Source organism: Cherax quadricarinatus, chromosome 33 (genome assembly GCF_038502225.1).
Source record: "Cherax quadricarinatus isolate ZL_2023a chromosome 33, ASM3850222v1, whole genome shotgun sequence".
Classification (NCBI taxonomy): Eukaryota; Metazoa; Arthropoda; class Malacostraca; order Decapoda; family Parastacidae; genus Cherax; species Cherax quadricarinatus.
In genome coordinates this window covers 26,251,507-26,269,798 of record NC_091324.1, presented here as the reverse complement: position 1 = coordinate 26,269,798, position 18,292 = coordinate 26,251,507, and the positions used below count along the sequence as shown (strand labels likewise).

General features: G+C 42.7%; 1 protein-coding gene across 2 annotated transcripts in view; it reads right to left on the bottom strand.

The window, feature by feature from the left end:
* ktub (Tub domain-containing protein ktub) overlaps positions 1-5,535 on the bottom strand; it is a 435,417-nt gene extending 429,882 nt beyond the window's left edge. For both annotated transcript variants that reach the window (XM_070090954.1, XM_070090955.1), the window contains exon 1: positions 5,290-5,535. In XM_070090954.1, the coding sequence (XP_069947055.1) occupies positions 5,290-5,333 (44 nt within the window). In that variant the 5' untranslated portion in view covers positions 5,334-5,535. The remainder of the gene's footprint in view (positions 1-5,289) is intronic.
* Between the last annotated feature and the right edge of the window lie 12,757 nt (positions 5,536-18,292).

Below are 18,292 nucleotides of genomic sequence, written 5' to 3'. Positions count from 1 at the left end.
TCCTCGACCCCCCAGTGTTGTCACCAGCTGGACCTCCTCGACCCCCCCAGTGTTGTCACCGGCTGGACCTCCTCGACCCCTCAATGTTGTCACCGGCTGGACCTCCTCGACCCCTCAATGTTGTCACCAGCTGGACCTCCTCGACCCCCAGTGTTGTCACCAGCTGGACCTCATCGACTCCCCCAGTGTTGTCACCAGCTGGACCTCATCGACCCCCCAGTGTTGTCACCAGCTGGACCTCATCGACCCCCCAGTGTTGTCACCAGCTGGACCTCATCGACCTTGTTTACGTCAATGATCTTTATAATACGACCCTTCACGGACACGCGTGCAGCATTTAGTTATTTTTATAGACGAAGCATTTCGCCTGCTCACCAGGCTTCTTCAGTCAAATACAAGTGAATATAACATTGAAGTAATTTTTAGTTGATCAGTGTCTCAGCCTTGATAGCAGCGCTGTATAGCCCTTGTGGCTTAGCGCTTCTTTTTGATTATAATAATAATCAGCCTTGATAGGTGATCAATCCCATGACCTGAAGCAAAGGCATACGGCTAATCCTTAAAAATTAAAGTGGCACTTACATAATCCAATAACAATGCGGACCTTCCTCTTAGATGAACAGGTAAGTTTATTTAGGTACATGTACACATAGCCTAGTAACATTAAAATGTATAGGTTAACCCAACAAAGTTACTTATTTTCATGGATGGGGGGGGGGGGCAGAGTAAGCAGTGGTCTGAAGCGGATCAGGGTACATGTTGACTGGCTATCACAAGGTAGCATTTGAGGAGCTTGGAGGAGAAAAAATTAGGACACGTACTTTATTAGGTATCTTTTTTTAAGGGAATATATAATGAAAGTTTTATATGTGATGAGAACAGTTTAGTTACCCTTTATTTCTTCAGTAACCTTCAACGTTCTCTTCTATACTTAAGCTTGCTACAATATTTTCCAGCGGAAACTATTATATACTGTCAATATTGGTTTTGAGATTCACTTAAGCTTTTAATAAAGTTCATTACATAAGTTTTTTTTACAATTATAAAGTAACCTGCATACATTAACAGTTTTTTAGGATAATGTTAATGGATAATTGGTTGTTTATATCCCAGTCAATTGTTAAACTATTTCAGTTAATGTTAACATGTCCTGATGAATATTTCTAGTGTAGTAACATGCGAATTTATGCTGGTTTGTGATTTTGTTATATTAGCGATCATTAATAGTTCCTCATTGTTAACGAAGATCATACTTAGATTATTAAACGGACCTCAGATGAAAACACGTTCCACTCATAAATTCGCTCTACTTATAATATCTTCTAATAATGTACATCTAAATTTCTCATTTCACTTATGTGAGGTGAGTGAACTTCAAGTGCGTGAGGTGTGTTAGTGCGTGAGAGGTGATGTTAATGCATGCAGTTCAACACCTCAGTATTGACACTTTTCACAAGTCTGAGAGAGATATTACACGAGACATGCTTTTACCTCGGACAAGACAGCAGACATGCATTAACCTCGATACAAAACACCAGAGGGAGATGCCAGCAGATGGCCCTCAGTGTAGGGAGATGCCAGTAGGTGGTGGACGAGACAAAAACATTAAACTCAGAGGAGCCAGCAAGATCCGTAGGTTTGTCAAGAATATGAGCGAACACAGCAGGAAAGCAAGTGTTGTAGGGACACCTTACGGGACTGGACTACCTGGAGTTTACCTGGAGAGAGTTCCGGGGGTCAACGCCCCCGCAGCCCGGTCTGTGACCAGGCCTCCTGGTGGATCAGAGCCTGATCAACCAGGCTGTTGCTGCTGGCTGCACGCAAACCAACGTACGAGCCACAGCCCGGCTGGTCAGGAACCGACTTTAGGTGCTTGTCCAGTGCCAGCTTGAAGACTGCCAGGGGTCTGTTGGTAATCCCCCTTATGTATGCTGGGAGGCAGTTGAACAGTCTCCGGCCCCTGACACTTATTGTATGGTATCTTAACGTGCTAGTGACACCCCTGCTTTTCATTGGGGGGATGTTGCATCGTCTGCCAAGTCTTTTGCTTTCGTAGTGAGTGATTTTCGTGTGCAAGTTCGGTACTAGTCCCTCTAGGATTTTCCAGGTGTATATAATCATGTATCTCTCCCGCCTGCGTTCCAGGGAATACAGTTTTAGGAACCTCAAGCGCTCCCAGTAATTGAGGTGTTTTATCTCCGTTATGCGCGCCGTGAAGGTTCTCTGTACATTTTCTAGGTCAGCAATTTCACCTGCCTTGAAAGGTGCTGTTAGTGTGCAGCAATATTCCAGCCTAGATAGAACAAGTGACCTGAAGAGTGTCATCATGGGCTTGGCCTCCCTAGTTTTGAAGGTTCTCATTATCCATCCTGTCATTTTTCTAGCAGATGCGATTGATACAATGTTATGGTCCTTGCAGGTGAGATCCTCCGACATGATCACTCCCAGGTCTTTGACGTTGGTGTTTCGCTCTATTTTGTGGCCAGATTTTGTTTTGTACTCTGATGAAGATTTAATTTCCTCGTGTTTACCATATCTGAGTAATTGAAATTTCTCATCGTTGAACTTCATATTGTTTTCTGCAGCCCACTGAAAGATTTGGTTGATGTCCGCCTGGAGCCTTGCAGTGTCTGCAATGGAAGACACTGTCATGCAGATTCGGGTGTCATCTGCAAAGGAAGACACGGTGCTGTGGCTGACATCCTTGTCTATGTCGGATATGAGGATGAGGAACAAGATGGGAGAGAGTACTGTGCCTTGTGGAACAGAGCTTTTCACCGTAGCTGCCTCGGACTTTACTCTGTTGACGACTACTCTGTGTTCTGTTAGTGAGGAAATTATAGATCCATCGCCCGACTTTTCCTGTTATTCCTTTAGCACGCATTTTGTGCGCTATTACGCCATGGTCACACTTGTTGAAGGCTTTTGTAAAGTCTGTATATATTACATCTGCATTCTTTTTGTCTTCTAGTACATTTAGGACCTTCTAGCTCCAAACAATCCCGGCACAGGAACAAATAACTCGAGAGTTAGAAATCAGTGGGATAAAGTAGTGTGAGGAATCGAATTGAAGGACCTGACAGGTAAGGACCCCACTAGGGGTGAGGGGGGGAAGTGGAGACAGACGAAGAATAGTTCTGAAGAGGAACGTCTTGATTTGTAGAAAAAGAGCCAGGGCTAAGCCCAGCCTTGTATGGCAGATGTAGATCAGAGGGCACTGGCTGAGCCTGCTGACAATTGTCTCGGGTATATATTGGTAATAATGTTGCCTGGGCGGCAAGAAGGATCACAAAAAGGCAGCTTCCATGCAAGATGATAGTTGTGACGACTTACGGCAGTTTGCCAGGTTGATTTCGAAATCTGGACAAGTTTAACTTTGTGAAGTTTATTTTGAATCCTTCAGTGGATTCAATTAGGGCTTGAGTTGTACATAGTTCTTCTGGGATGTAGGTAAACTTGACAGTTCCTATATAAGTAGAGAGTACAGTTCTTTGCAATACATCGCATCACTGAATGGTTCAGTAGTGTAAAAAATATCTTGCCAACCCGATCCATTATCGTAGCAAGGATATTCTTCCTCTTCCTCGGATAGTTGTGCATCTTCAGTAGTTGGTAGACTCTGAGACGAAGGTTGTGATTGGTCAGGAGCAGTGGTGGAATTTGTTGGTGGCATGTCGGTAGTGTTGAGATTAGTAGGAGTCTTGTCAATAGCTAGAGATGGTTTTGGAACGATGTTGTGGGCAGAGGGAGGAGTCAAGTCTGCAGGTGCTGTGAAGTTGATAACTTTTGAAATAATCTCGAGTCTGTCAGCTGAAGGTCTACAATCAGGGAAGGTGAAACTTGGCATATTGTTGAGTCTGAAGAGTTCGTTGATGATTATGTTAAAGGATCCAGGTTGTGCAGCATTTGCCAGGTGAGCATACATCATGCAATACAGATTTTTTGAATGAGCTCCGTCTGGTAGTAGAAAGAGTGAGTTGTTGGTGGAGGACGTCGGTTGAGTGGTTTTAAGAGCTTTTGTTGTCAGCTTAAGTTTTGTGATGGCAGCTTACGTTGGAGATTTGGAAGATGTTTTCTTTTCTTCTTGACAATTTTTCTCACATGGTATTTGGCTGCAATAGTGCGATGTTTTCTTACAGTTAAGGCATTTTGGAGGAGAAGTGTTGGTGCAAGTCTTGAAGTCGTGTCCTTCACAGCCACAAGTCGAACAGAATTTCTTATCCTTGATAGGACAGTCTTCGGACAGATGCAAGCAGGAGTAGCAGCTCCAACAGGATGTGATGTGTTTATATCGCTTAGGTTCAATGTGGCTTGTATTTATGTACTAATAAAAGATAGCCAGTCCATCAGTAAAAACTTTGGCATATCATGGAAACTTCAATAAAGATAATTTTGAGCATTGAAGGGGCAGTAGGAATTTTTGTGGAATCTACAGTGGCCCAAGAATTCTGATCTTCTGTTGGTGCCTTGGGTAAATCGATAAATTGTTCAATCGTTTAATGAAGACAGATTTTTTTGCCCTCAGAGCTGGAGACTACAGAATTTGGAAACCACGTTCACTGACAGTAGTTGTAGCAGTAATATTAATGAGTTTTTCAGCTTCAAAATCATTACAGACGATAATGAAAGTATCCTCAAGCGAGTGAATCGCATTAAATTTCACCTGCAAGCTATTTTTCACAGTTGCAAGGGCTAGTTTGGAAGAGTCATTTACTGTTCCATTGCTGGGCTTGTTCACACTGTGAATACATCGTGGAAGAGCACAGATGACCATTCAAGAAAATAAAAGTTCCCCTCCCCAACGGGGATCGTAGGAAGACTGCAGAGGAGCAACAGTGCGACTGTTACCTCTGATGTGTACACCATGACCAGAATCGATGCGCCGGTTTGAAGGATAATTGCTCGACCTAATAGGAGGGAGGATATATGCTACATGAACGTCTCTGGTTGCAGGTTTATGTGCCCCAGTCTGTAGATATATACCCCATGGTCACAAGTTGCATATATCCTGGTCGCAGGTTGCGCGCGCGCGCACGCATATACACGTCGACAGTAGGGCTCTAACCCGCAAACTCTGCATCATAGTAGACAGTACTCTATCCACGACGCCAGACCCCTGGCGTCGTGGATAAAGTACTGTGTACTCTGATGCAGAGTGTAGTACGGATTACGTCAGGTCTACTGTACTGTTTAAAATAGAATAAGAGACGTATGAAGGTGTACAGTAACAAGCATAAAGAAGCGATCAGAGGGATGCACTGTTTACAACAGTTGTGGTTGTTGTTGTACCTGTTTTGGTTGTTATATGACCATGGCATCGTCGCTTCACTCATCTTGCTTTGCTATTGACGCGCGCCTGCGCCTCAGCATACAACCACGCACGCACGCACGCAAGCCTGCCTTCACCTCACTCGCGTGCGCCTCAGCACAAACTCGCGCACATGAATGCCTTTACCACAAGTGCATGTGCTTCCGGCATGCAGTTGCTTCTTGAGAAGGACCCTCTGGCAGGTTGACAAGGCTGTTGGGTTGGCCAACCTGTGGGAGTATCATAAGTTACTTCAGCATAAATTCATAAGATGCATCAGACAGTAAGAATTGTTTGTGATACCACCCTTTTTTTTAGTTTTAAATAACATTTAAGCCTAAGTTGAAGTTTGATGAATTTGGAAATTTAGCGACTAACTGGATTTGTTTGTGTCTGCGTACTCAGAGTATATTCCATAATATCACAACCCTGGCCTCCAGTACTTACACTCCAGAGGCAGATGACCTGTAGCTAAAATCCCTTGAGATCTAACAACTATAATTTAACTCTACGATATCCAGAAGCTGGAGATCAAATTCAAGAGGTCCAGGTGCTGCAACATAATTCAGTCAATGTGAAAATGTTTATGCAGTAACACAAAAAATCAAGATAGCACAGAGGTGAGGATCCGCTTTACGATACCTGATGTGGTAGTTTGTACATGACCTGCTTCACTAGCACATCCTCAAACACGTCAAATTTCATAAAAATATTCATAAGTTTTTAAGGGTAAATTAAAAATATATAAAACAGCAGAAAATTAACATATCTGCTAAAAAAAAAGTGTAAAAAGGATGTATTTTTCGACGCTGAGGTAGGCTTAAATTTACCAAATTTCAACACTCCATAAAAAATCAAAATTTTCAATATATTTCATATTTTTTCGTGTGTGTGTGTGTGTGTGTGTAAAATATATATATATATATATATATGTATATATATATGTGTGTGTGTGTGTGTGCAAAACAACCACTCTGAAAGAATAGAGAAATTCCAAGCGCTTTCGTGACTACTCACATTATTATAGTTCCTTGATAATGTGAGTAGTCACGAAAGCGCTTGGAATTTCTCTATTCTTTCAGATTGGTTGTTTTGCATATTCTGAAATCACCTGTTTACTATGATCTTATTGCATGCATGCATAAATATATATATATATATATATATATATATATATATATATATATATATATATATATATATATATATATATATATATATATAATATGCAGTTCTAAAAGACAGAGTTTTAGAAAACTGGTTACAGCAGAGGCTATAACAAATGTATACAGTTTAAAGGTTAATTAAGAAAAATTGGGAAATTGATGCGTACAGTGCACCGCCCAATAAATTGAACCTTCTAGCTAGGATACATCAACTTGAAAAGTTTTAAGTTGAGTAGAAAAGGCTCAGATTATCGAATAAAAACCATTGCTATATTTTGACGATGGTTTAGCGCTTCTTTTTGATTATAATAATATATTTTCACGTATAAAATGGACGTTGTAGCATCAACACAAGTCATCAACATGAATCTTCGTAGAGGAAGATACATCAGTAAAGTCTGAAGCCGATCACAATAACCTTGTAAAGTTATCGCAGGGGAAACCTTGTAAAGTTATCGCAGGGGAAACCTTGAAAGAAAAATTACTCGGATAACCACTATAATTATCATATTTTGTGGGATAGCTAATGATGCAACAGTTGTGTAGCACGAAATAAAAAGAATTGCTTTAGGCGCTTAATGGCACACCGCGTTACCCGTAACTAATGCAAATGGTGAACGAGGGGTTCGAACCGTGGTTAGTAAATTGACAGTTAATTTACTGACCACGGTTCAAGCCCTCGTCAACCCTTCTGTTTATTCATCGACAGTTTGTCACAACCTAATTTGAGTTCATATAGTATAATGTTGTACCTGTCATCTAGTTACTGTCATACCTCATTATCAATATATAGTACAATGTTGTACCTGTCATCTAGTTACTGTCATACCTCATTATCAATATATAGTACAATGTTGTACCTGTCATCTAGTTACTGTCATACCTCATTATCAATATATAGGACAATGTTGTACCTGTCATCTAGTTTATGGTTCTACCCCAAACCTTCTAGTTGCCAGAGCTCTAGGATTTTTTTTCTGTTCTTCAATTCTGGAAGTGTGTTGCTCTGCCTTAACACTTGGCAGTAGTGATCTCTGAATTTGATAACCTGGCGTCTCGCCCAGTGTCTTTTATTGGCGTTCAAACTTATTTCTGATCACAACTTTGTAACTTACGTATTAATACTGGTGTGCTGTAGTGCCTAGTTTTATATTACCTTATGTTGGCATAAATATATTAGTTCTTTAATTAGTCACAAAGTTCTGCAGTTTCGTGATGTTACTGACTGATTGTTTCACAAGTTACAACTCTACCATCAAGTGTAGTGGATGAAAATTGTATTGTCCGAGTTGATTCATTAAGTATTTGTTTGAAAGTATTTAATTCTAGAATTTGGTTATATCTTTAGCATAATAATCCATTTTTTGTTAATGAAAGTAGATGTATTAGTCTCCTAGTGCCGTCATCTCATGAATATAAACAATGTTCTTCAAAAGCATTCTGAGAACTGACTGAGTTTACTTTTGGGTAGCCTCACTGCAAACAAATCTAGATTATTTTCGTACACTTCGGGTCTTGGGTTGTATGACAGTTCATTTCTTACAAAGGCACATACATCACTCCTAAAGTTTATTTCTGTATGGTGTGGCCGTCAGTATTGGCTTGGTTATCAGTAACTAACATTTTTATAAAAGTGATTTAGCATTGACATATATGAAATATAGCCGTGGTTTTATTTTAAACAACTGAAATCCTCTACAGGCTTGTGCAAGAGCTTAGTTGCTGCCAAAAAACTTATGCGTAGTCTCTCACTATCTTGAAAGGGTAGCAGGTTTGAGGCCTTCATTACAAATCGGTGCCAAGAACCATTGCTGTATTGTACACTATACCTGTTATAGATACACCTCATGTATAGATGATGTTAATGATTATTACAGTGTAAACATTTTCTGTCGTTTCTTATGCGTTCTCTCTCTCCGTCGTTCCTACAAGACAAAGGGTAGCATAGGGTCAACTGTAAAGAGGTATCCCAGTTCTCTCTCACGTCCGTAAAAGCAGTGTGGTGTTCGTGACTTTTCTTATCAGGTTGGACGTGGCTGGCTACTGGTAGTGCTAGTCGCAGGTAGTGCTGGTCACTACCACGTCACATAACTGTCCTTCACCTTCTGACCCTCCCTCTCTCCCTCCCCTTCCTCTACACAAATCCAACACATGTAAAATATTCCAGCAAGGGTTCATCAGTTATTTTGAAGCTTGCGGAACTGATGAACCCGAGCTCGTCACTGCTAATCTCTCCCTGAAATCACTTGCAAAGGTAACTGTTCAAGAATAACAAAAAACAAGGGCACAATACCGTGACTGGAACGATACACAAATAACCCGCACATAGAAGAGAGGAGCTTACGACGACGTTTCGGTCCGACTTGGACCATTCACAAATGGTCCAAGTCGGACCGAAACGTCGTCGTAAACTCCTCTCTTCTATGTGCAGGTTAATTGCGTACTGTTCAAGAAGTATTAATTTTTCACACGTTATATACACTGATGGATCTAAGCCGGAGTCTACTAGCAGCGCTGCATCTGTTCTTGTTGCCGCCTCTCTAGATAATAATAGAAACTATGTTGAGTTAAGCATAAGAATTATCAGCTGGAAGTCTATACTAGTAGCAAACTGAATTGTTTGCCATACTAAAGTTAACTTATGACAATTTGCTTAACTTTATGATTACTACTAATTCTAGTATGCCATCACTGAAGGCTCTTGACTAGCATAGCGACTCTAACCACTTGCACATTGGAGAAGCCAGATATAGATACTACAATTCACAAATAACCCGCAATTAACAGTCGCCGTCTGGTTGAATCCTTCCTAATACACAACTTTCCGTGTATGAATCTTAGTCCTGGCTTCGTCTCTGTAGATGCCTTCCTCTCCCACTACATTGTAAAATGCTCCAAACTTCAGAACACTCGTGACCTAACCTGATTCCTCCTTTTTCTTCTTCTCCCTCTTCCCCTTTCCTCTTTCATTTTTCTCTTCTGGGTTGTCTTTCTTCTGCCTTGTGTTTTTGTTCCTTCATTTATTTATTTTTTATTTTTAACCCCCCTCTGTGTTCTTGCTCTCTCCCTCTGTGGGCACCTAGCTCCCTTACAGCGCTCCCCTTTCTTAGTATTTGACTAGCTCCTTCTTACTTCCCCACTACTACTTCCTTCCAACTCTACTACTACTACTACTACTACTACTACTACTACTACTACCACTACCACTACCACTACTACCCCTTCCTGCCTATATATACCCGTCCTGCTCTACTTCTCATTAGTGTGAGTTTGCAAATGGTCCAAGTCGGACTGAAACGTAGTCGTAAGCTCCTCTCTTCTATGTGGGTTATTTGTGTATCGTTCCAGTCACGGTATTGTCTTTTTTTGTTATACTACAATTATTATGGATTCCATCATACATTGGATTGCTCCTTCATGATAAAGTTGATAAGTTAGCCAAAAAAAGTATCTTGAAGGTAAATGTAGAATTTAAATTTGTTGTCTGTATCTAGTATTAGGAATAATATTAGAGAAATAATTGAACTGAATGTCATAGGAATGCAGTTAAAAGCCTGATCAGATCAACCACCATGATAACATAAACGTAGATAAGTGCGTTTATGGAGCAACTTGCCGTGAGAACAGACTGACGTAGTAGCTAAGCTTAGACTTGGTTACAAGTAGTTCTGGCAGTTTGGCAGACACACGTGATCAAACCAAATGTGGCCAGGCCCGTGGTCACTATCTTGAACACTTATTGTCCCTGTTGAGGAATATATTGTATAATAACCTATGTGATATGTCTAGATATCTCAATGAAAACATGTCTGACATATTAAGCAAATTTCCTAAATTAGCTTGCAACAGCAAGTCAACTGTAGATATAAATCCAGATGTAATCACGTTAAACTTTTTTGGACCTGGTTCCTAGGTCTTGTGTATCCATATGCTCTTATGCTACCCTCCAGAGGATGGATGTGAACAGTAAACCAGGCGCTTCTGCGGTAAAATCTAAATCCAAATCCTTGTTGGAACACTTGACAATATCTTCATTGCCCTACCGAAGTCTCCCACCTGAGGCTGACATATTTTAACACCTTGTATGAATCCCATCCTGCGTGATGGAATGTGACATGAAAATATAACTTTGTTCCCACTGTGTAACTCTCATATAGAATAGGGTAGCAGCATAATGCTGAGGTATCCAGTTTTTTGTTAAAAAAAAAAACAAGAAAAACACGATGCTTACACTGACAAAAGCAAAATTCATCACTCATTCCAAGGAGATTCCAAGTGAATCTCTTCATATATCCTTGTATTCCAGGAAACGTGGTACTCAATTTGTCTAAGGCGTTCCAGTATCCCGAAATATTTACGAGAGTATCGACAGATACTGAAGAATGTATTGGAGATGTTAGAAAAGCTGGGAGTATCGTGCCACGATACTGAAGAGGGAACCACCTGCCTACCTGGCCTAAGGTACACACTAAGTTGCATCATCAGTGGCTCAAAATTTATTGATTACAGAAACTTGAGCTGTCGCACAGGAAGGGCGGAGGTGTGCGAGGAGGAACGGTGAGAGGGAGACACTCGCATGCACTTATTAGCCTTTAATAGTCCTGCTTTACCTATATACCAGCACCATCATCTATATGTTCTCGCCCTTCTTCACCTTAGTAACAAGCTTTAATGCATCCTCCAGAATCACTATAGCCGTCACCATCACCTTTCTCTTGCCCACTTTAAGCCTTCACCATGGAGGTATGATGCGCTTTTTCCCATGGGTCAAGAGTTTGGGTTTATAAGAACATATAACGATGATCAAGTTCACCGTATTTTCTAGACATTTGAGACTTCCTGAAGCTGGCAGCTGCCCCTCCTTCCTCCCTGATGTGTTGAAGATAGGTATCAGCCAATGTGGATTCACAAATCTAGTCTTACACCACTTGCTTGCTGTCGGGTGCCATCGGATCTACATAGTTGAAGCAGCTCCCTTGTTGCTGGGCATCAGGATGCTCAAGGCTCCTTATGATGTTATTAATCTCATGTCTTGCAATCTTCCCTCGGATCTACGGCCGATTCACTGCCTCAGAAACACCTGTGTTTGGCGAGGATAAGTATACCTGGAGAGGGTTTCAGGGATCAACGCCCCCGCGGTCAGGTCTTTAACCAGCCCTCGTGGTGGATCACAGCCTGATCAACCAGGCTTTTACTGTTGGCCACACTCAAACTGACATATGAACCACAGCCCAGCTGGTCAGCATCTTCTTGAAGACAGCCAGGGGTCTATTTGTAAACCCCCTTATGTATGCTGGGAGGCAGTTAAACAGTCTTGGGCCCCTGACACTTATTGTATTCTCTTAGTGTACTCGTAGTACCCCTGATTTTCATTTGGGGGATGTTGCATCTCCTGCCCAGTCTTTTGCTTTCGCAGGAGTTTACCTGGAGAGAGTTCCGGGGGTCAACGCCCCCGCGGCCCGGTCTGTGACCAGGCCTCCTGGTGGATCAGAGCCTGATCAATCAGGCTGTTACTGCTGGCTGCACGCAAACCAACGTACGAGCCACAGCCCGGCTGGTCAGGAACCGACTTTAGGTGCTTGTCCAGTGCCAGCTTGAAGACTGCCAGGGGTCTGTTGGTAATCCCCCTTATGTATGCTGGGAGGCAGCTGAACAGTCTCGGGCCCCTGACACTTATTATATGGTCTCTTAACGTGCTAGTGACACCCCTGCTTTTCATTGGGGGGATGTTGCATCGTCTGCCAAGTCTTTTGCTTTCGTAGTGAGTGATTTTCGTGTGCAAGTTCGGTACTAGTCCCTCTATGATTTTCCAGGTGTATATAATCGTGTATCTCTCCCGCCTGCGTTCCAGGGAATACAGGTTTAGGAACCTCAAGCGCTCCCAATAATTGAGGTGTTTTATCTCCGTTATGCGCGCCGTGAAGGTTCTCTGTACATTTTCTAGGTCAGCAATTTCACCTGCCTTGAAAGGTGCTGTTAGTGTGCAGCAGTATTCCAGCCTACCTGGAGTTTACCTGGAGAGAGTTCCGGGGGTCAACGCCCCCGCGGCCCGGTCTGTGACCAGGCCTCCTGGTGGATCAGAGCCTGATCAACCAGGCTGTTGCTGCTGGCTGCACGCAAACCAACGTACGAGCCACAGCCCGGCTGATCCGGAACTGACTTTAGGTGCTTGTCCAGTGCCAGCTTGAAGACTGCCAGGGGTCTGTTGGTAATCCCCCTTATGTGTGCCTAGATAGAACAAGTGACCTGTAGGGAGTGATTTTCGTGTGCAAATTTCAAACTAGTCTCTCTAGGATTTTCCAAGTATTTGTTATCAAGTATCTTTCTCGCCTGCTTTCCAGGGAGTGCAAATCAAGGGACTTCAACCGTTCCCAGTAACTTAGGTGCTTTATCGTACTTTTACGTGCTGTGAAAGTTCTCTGTACATTCTCCAGGTCTGCAATTATTCCTGTTTTGATAGAGGTCGTTAATATGCAGCAAGGTGAAAGGAAGCTTCCAGTGCGGATGACCTGCAGGCCGAGTTGTGCCAAGAGAGGAATTGGGGCAGCCAGCACGAAATCCCCTGCATGAGGAGCTTTCACTGCTAAGACGCTAGCTGTGCTTCCTGACACACTGAAGCATTGTTAGGGCAATATTCTCCAATAATGGGCTATCCAGCTGATATAAGGCAATTGAAAGAGTTGCGGAAGACAGCAAATGTTGTCTCAGTATTTAAAAACAATGACAGATGGGAAGTATTAAACTAAACGCCATTATCATTGACATACATATTGTATAAGGTAATGGAGAAGATAATCAGAAGAGTGGCAGAGGACCTGGAGAAAAGTGGTTTCAAAATAAATTTCGAAGGACAACGAATGCAAGAACGTTATAATTCTGTTACACAACTTTAGAAACGCTGTTTCCTAAGATGACAAAAAATTAACTCGCCTCTTGTGACCTTGAGTGAGAATGGGACATGGATTCACAGCATGACCCGCCTCCTACCCTGAGACTCATTGATCAGTGACCCAGTAGTAGTATTCACCATGGCTGACACGTACAATATCTATCTTATACTCCTTCAGCTCCCCCCATTCTCACCAGCGTCTTCCCTCCTCCAGCCCTCGCCTCTTCCCCGTGCATCTAATCTTCCCCCACTCCCTCCCGAACTACTCATCATACCACTATGCTTCTCCTAGTCTTTTTATTAACTTCATCCTGTTCCACGATTATTCCTCTTCACTCTCCTCGTATTTTTCCTCCACTCACTGGCCATCCCACTCGGTCCCATCAGTCTCCCACTCAGTCATATCAACTGAATAACCGCCTCAGGAAACGCGAGACTGGCAAAATTGAGGTATCTTTCAGAAAGCCCACAGTCATTTACGACCCTATATATATGTATCATAAGTCAGGCCCATCGTGGAGTATGCAGAGCCAGTATGGAACCAGCAACTGATAAAGCGCGTAAAGTTTTTCCTTTAGTTTAATATCTTAATTATGCACCCAATACCCATCCTGTGGGTAAGTGCAAAGGTTTGCAATGAGATTAAACAAAACAGGAAAATAAGCTATAACGAGAGGCTAGCGGAGCTAAACCTAACGACACTAGAGAAGAAGAGCCAGAGGGTGACATGATTACGACGCACAAAATAGAGAGGTACTGACAGAGTGGACAGGGCGAGTTTGTTCGAGAGGCGGGTCTCAGGTACAAGAGGTCAAAGTTGTATATTATAAAACAGATGAGTCACAGGTATGTCAAGAAATACTTCTCTAACCTTAAAGTCGTCAATGCAGTTCTGGAAGCAGAGTCCGTGTATAGTTTTAAGAATAGATATAATGGGGCTCTCAGCCACGAGGAAATCCAGTAGCGGTCAGCAAGGAGGCGGGATCAGGAGCTGGGACTCGACCCCTGCAACCACGTTTAGGTGAGCACAATTGGGTACTCTTACTACTTACCCTACCTACCCATTCTCTCATTCTTCCTCCCATTATTTCTTATTCCTTCCACTCTTGCATATTTTCTTTCACTCTTCCTCTTTTTTCCCTACTTGTCCTTCCACTCACCGTCCTACTAACCCACCAACTCTCCCTCACTTCCCTTTTCACTCTCCCTCCCACTTGTCATATTTAGTTTTCTGGGTGTCTATATTATTAAAGTGTTATTATAATCACTATTTTGGCCTTTAAATTTTGATGTACTAGAAGATTCTGGTTAAATGCTATGTAACCCAATGTGTGCCCCGTGGCCTGGTGGCTAAAGCTCTCGCTTCACACGGCGAGGGTCTGGGTTCGATTCCCAGCTAGGGTAGAAACATTGGGCGTCTTTCTTTACACCGGGTGTCTGTTCCCCATCAGTGAAATGGGAACCTGGGTGTTAGTCGACTGGTGTAAGTCGCATCCTGGGACAAAACTGACCTAATTTGCCCGAAATGCTATGCATAACAAGCGGCTTTCTATATAGTAGTATGTCATTGATGTCAGCTAGGACTTTATACCTTGTACATGTACTTGTAGTAAATATATTATTACTGTAAGTTAGTATGTAGAGTTGTGTGGCCGGTACTTGTTGACATATATTAGTTCTTATCACTGCCACACAGTGTTCCTTGAATGTGCTAATACAGTATACTACTGTATTGGCAACCTCAACAGTTCAAGGAACAGCTACTGAAAATTGATTACTGTTTGGAAAACCTTCCAGCTCCATCCCCAAACATCTTACTGTTTGGTGATTTCAACCTAAGGCATACAAAATGGAAGAATGTAGCAAATAATGTTACAGCTGAAACAATCCCCGGAGGTAGCGCAGATGAAAGGTCACACACACATGAGCTACTAAGTCTCTGCGAAAAACACACCTTAAGCCTTAGTGGAGCCAACAAGACTAGAAAACACACTTGACCTTATCTTCACAAATAATGAGGATCTGATAAGAGACATAAGAATATAAAAAACTAATTCCGATCACAACCTAATCGAAGTCCAGACGTACATGCATAGGGGTCCTGATCAGCAGAATGCATGTACCTGTGAAGGTGTCTTCACAAAATACAACTTCAACAACAAGAACATCAACTGGGACCATGTCCTAAACGAAACATGTTGGGAAGATATCTTAAATGACATGGATCCAAACCAGTGCCTTGAAAGGATCAACTTCCTGGCAGCTGAAGCATGTTATAGGCATATTCCCACAAGGCTTATTCCTCTAAGAAAAAGGAGGAGTAGATGTAAAATAGAAAGAGACAGGCGCTCCCTTTACAGGCGACGGAAAAGAATAACAGAGCGGCTAAAAGAGGTCAATATATCTGAAATGCGTAGGGAGACACTGGTCAGAGAAATAGCAAGCATCGAACTTAAGCTAAAAGAATCCTTTAGGAGTCAGGAATCGCGGGAAGAACTAAAAGCCATAAATGAAATCGAAAGAAACCCAAAGTATTTCTTCTCCTATGCCAAATCAAAATCGAGAACAACGTCCAGTATTGGGCCCCTACTTAAACAAGATGGGTCCTACACAGATGACAGCAAGGAAATGAGTGAGCTACTCAAGTCCCAATATGACTCAGTTTTTAGCAAGCCGCTAACCAGACTGAGAGTCGAAGATCAAAATGAATTTTTTATGAGAGAGCCACAAAATTTGAATAACACAAGCCTATCCGATGTTATCCTGACGCCAAATGACTTCGAACAGGGGATAAATGACATGCCCATGCACTCTGCCCCAGGGCCAGACTCATGGAACTCTGTGTTCATCAAGAACTGCAAGAAGCCCCTATCACGAGCCTTTTCCATCCTATGGAGAGGGAGCATGGACACGGGGGTCGTCCCACAGTTACTAAAAACAACAGACATAGCCCCACTCCACAAAGGGGGCAGTAAAGCAACAGCAAAGAACTACAGACCAATAGCACTAACATCCCATATCATAAAAATCTTTGAAAGGGTCCTAAGAAGCAAGATCACCACCCATCTAGAAACCCATCAGTTACACAACCCAGGGCAACATGGGTTTAGAACAGGTCGCTCCTGTCTGTCTCAACTATTGGATCACTAAGACAAGGTCCTAAATGCACTAGAAGACAAAAAGAATGCAGATGTAATATATACAGACTTTGCAAAAGCCTTCGACAAGTGTGACCATGGCGTAATAGCGCACAAAATGCGTGCTAAAGAAATAACAGGAAAAGTCGGTCGATGGATCTATAATTTCCTCACTAACAGAACACAGAGAGTAGTCGTCAACAGAGTAAAGTCCGAGGCAGCTACGGTGAAAAGCTCTGTTCCACAAGGCACAGTACTCGCTCCCATCTTGTTCCTCATCCTCATATCCGACATAGACAAGGATGTCAGCCACAGCACCGTGTCTTCCTTTGCAGATGACACCCGAATCTGCATGACAGTGTCTTCCATTGCAGACACTGCAAGGCTCCAGGCGGACATCAACCAAATCTTTCAGTGGGCTGCAGAAAACAATATGAAGTTCAACGATGAGAAATTTCAATTACTCAGATATGGTAAACATGAGGAAATTAAATCTTCATCAGAGTACAAAACAAATTCTGGCCACAAAATAGAGCGAAACACCAACGTCAAAGACCTGGGAGTGATTATGTCGGAGGATCTCACCTTCAAGGACCATAACATTGTATCAATCGCATCTGCTAGAAAAATGACAGGATGGATAATGAGAACCTTCAAAACTAGGGAGGCCAAGCCCATGATGACACTCTTCAGGTCACTTGTTCTATCTAGGCTGGAATATTGCTGCACACTAACAGCACCTTTCAAGGCAGGTGAAATTGCCGACCTAGAAAATGTACAGAGAACTTTCACGGCGCGCATAATGGAGATAAAACACCTCAATTACTGGGAGCGCTTGAGGTTCCTAAACCTGTATTCCCTGGAACACAGGAGGGAGAGATACATGATTATATACACCTGGAAAATCCTAGAGGGACTAGTACCGAACTTGCACACGAAAATCACTCACTACGAAAGCAAAAGACTTGGCAGACGATGCACCATCCCCCCAATGAAAAACAGGGGTGTCACTAGCACGTTAAGAGACCATACAATAAGTGTCAGGGGCCCGAGACTGTTCAACTGCCTCCCAGCACACATAAGGGGGATTACCAACAGACCCCTGGCAGTCTTCAAGCTGGCACTGGACAAGCACCTAAAGTCAGTTCCTGATCAGCCGGGCTGTGGCTCGTACGTTGGTTTGCGTGCAGCCAGCAGCAACAGCCTGGTTGATCAGGCTCTGATCCACCAGGAGGCCTGGTCACAGACCGGGCCGCGGGGGCGTTGACCCCCGGAACTCTCTCCAGGTAAACTACAGGTAAGAAGAAGAGCAGGAGTAAACTGGAGAGAGAAAGACGCTCCCTCTACAGAAGACGACGAAGAGTCACTGAGCTCCTCAGGAGTGCTAGAATATCTGATACACGAAAGGAGGCGCTGACCAGGGAAGTGGAAACTATCGAACTTAAGTTAAATCACTCTTACAGGAGCCAGGAGAGACAGGAGGAGCTTAAAGCTATTAGTGAAATTGAAAGAAATTCAAAATATTTCTTTTCATATGCCAAAAACAAGGTAAATACCACATCTAGTATCGGGCCCTTAGACAGGATGGGACTTACACAGATGACAACAAGGAAATGAGTGAAATATTGAAATCCCAGTACGACTCTGTGTTTAGTGAACCACTAATCGGTCTGAGGATCGACGACCCAAATGATTTCATGAATGAGCCTCAAAACTCCATAAATGTATGCCTGATTTCCGACATTACCCTAACTCCGATAGATTTCGAAAAAGCCATTGACAACATGCCCAT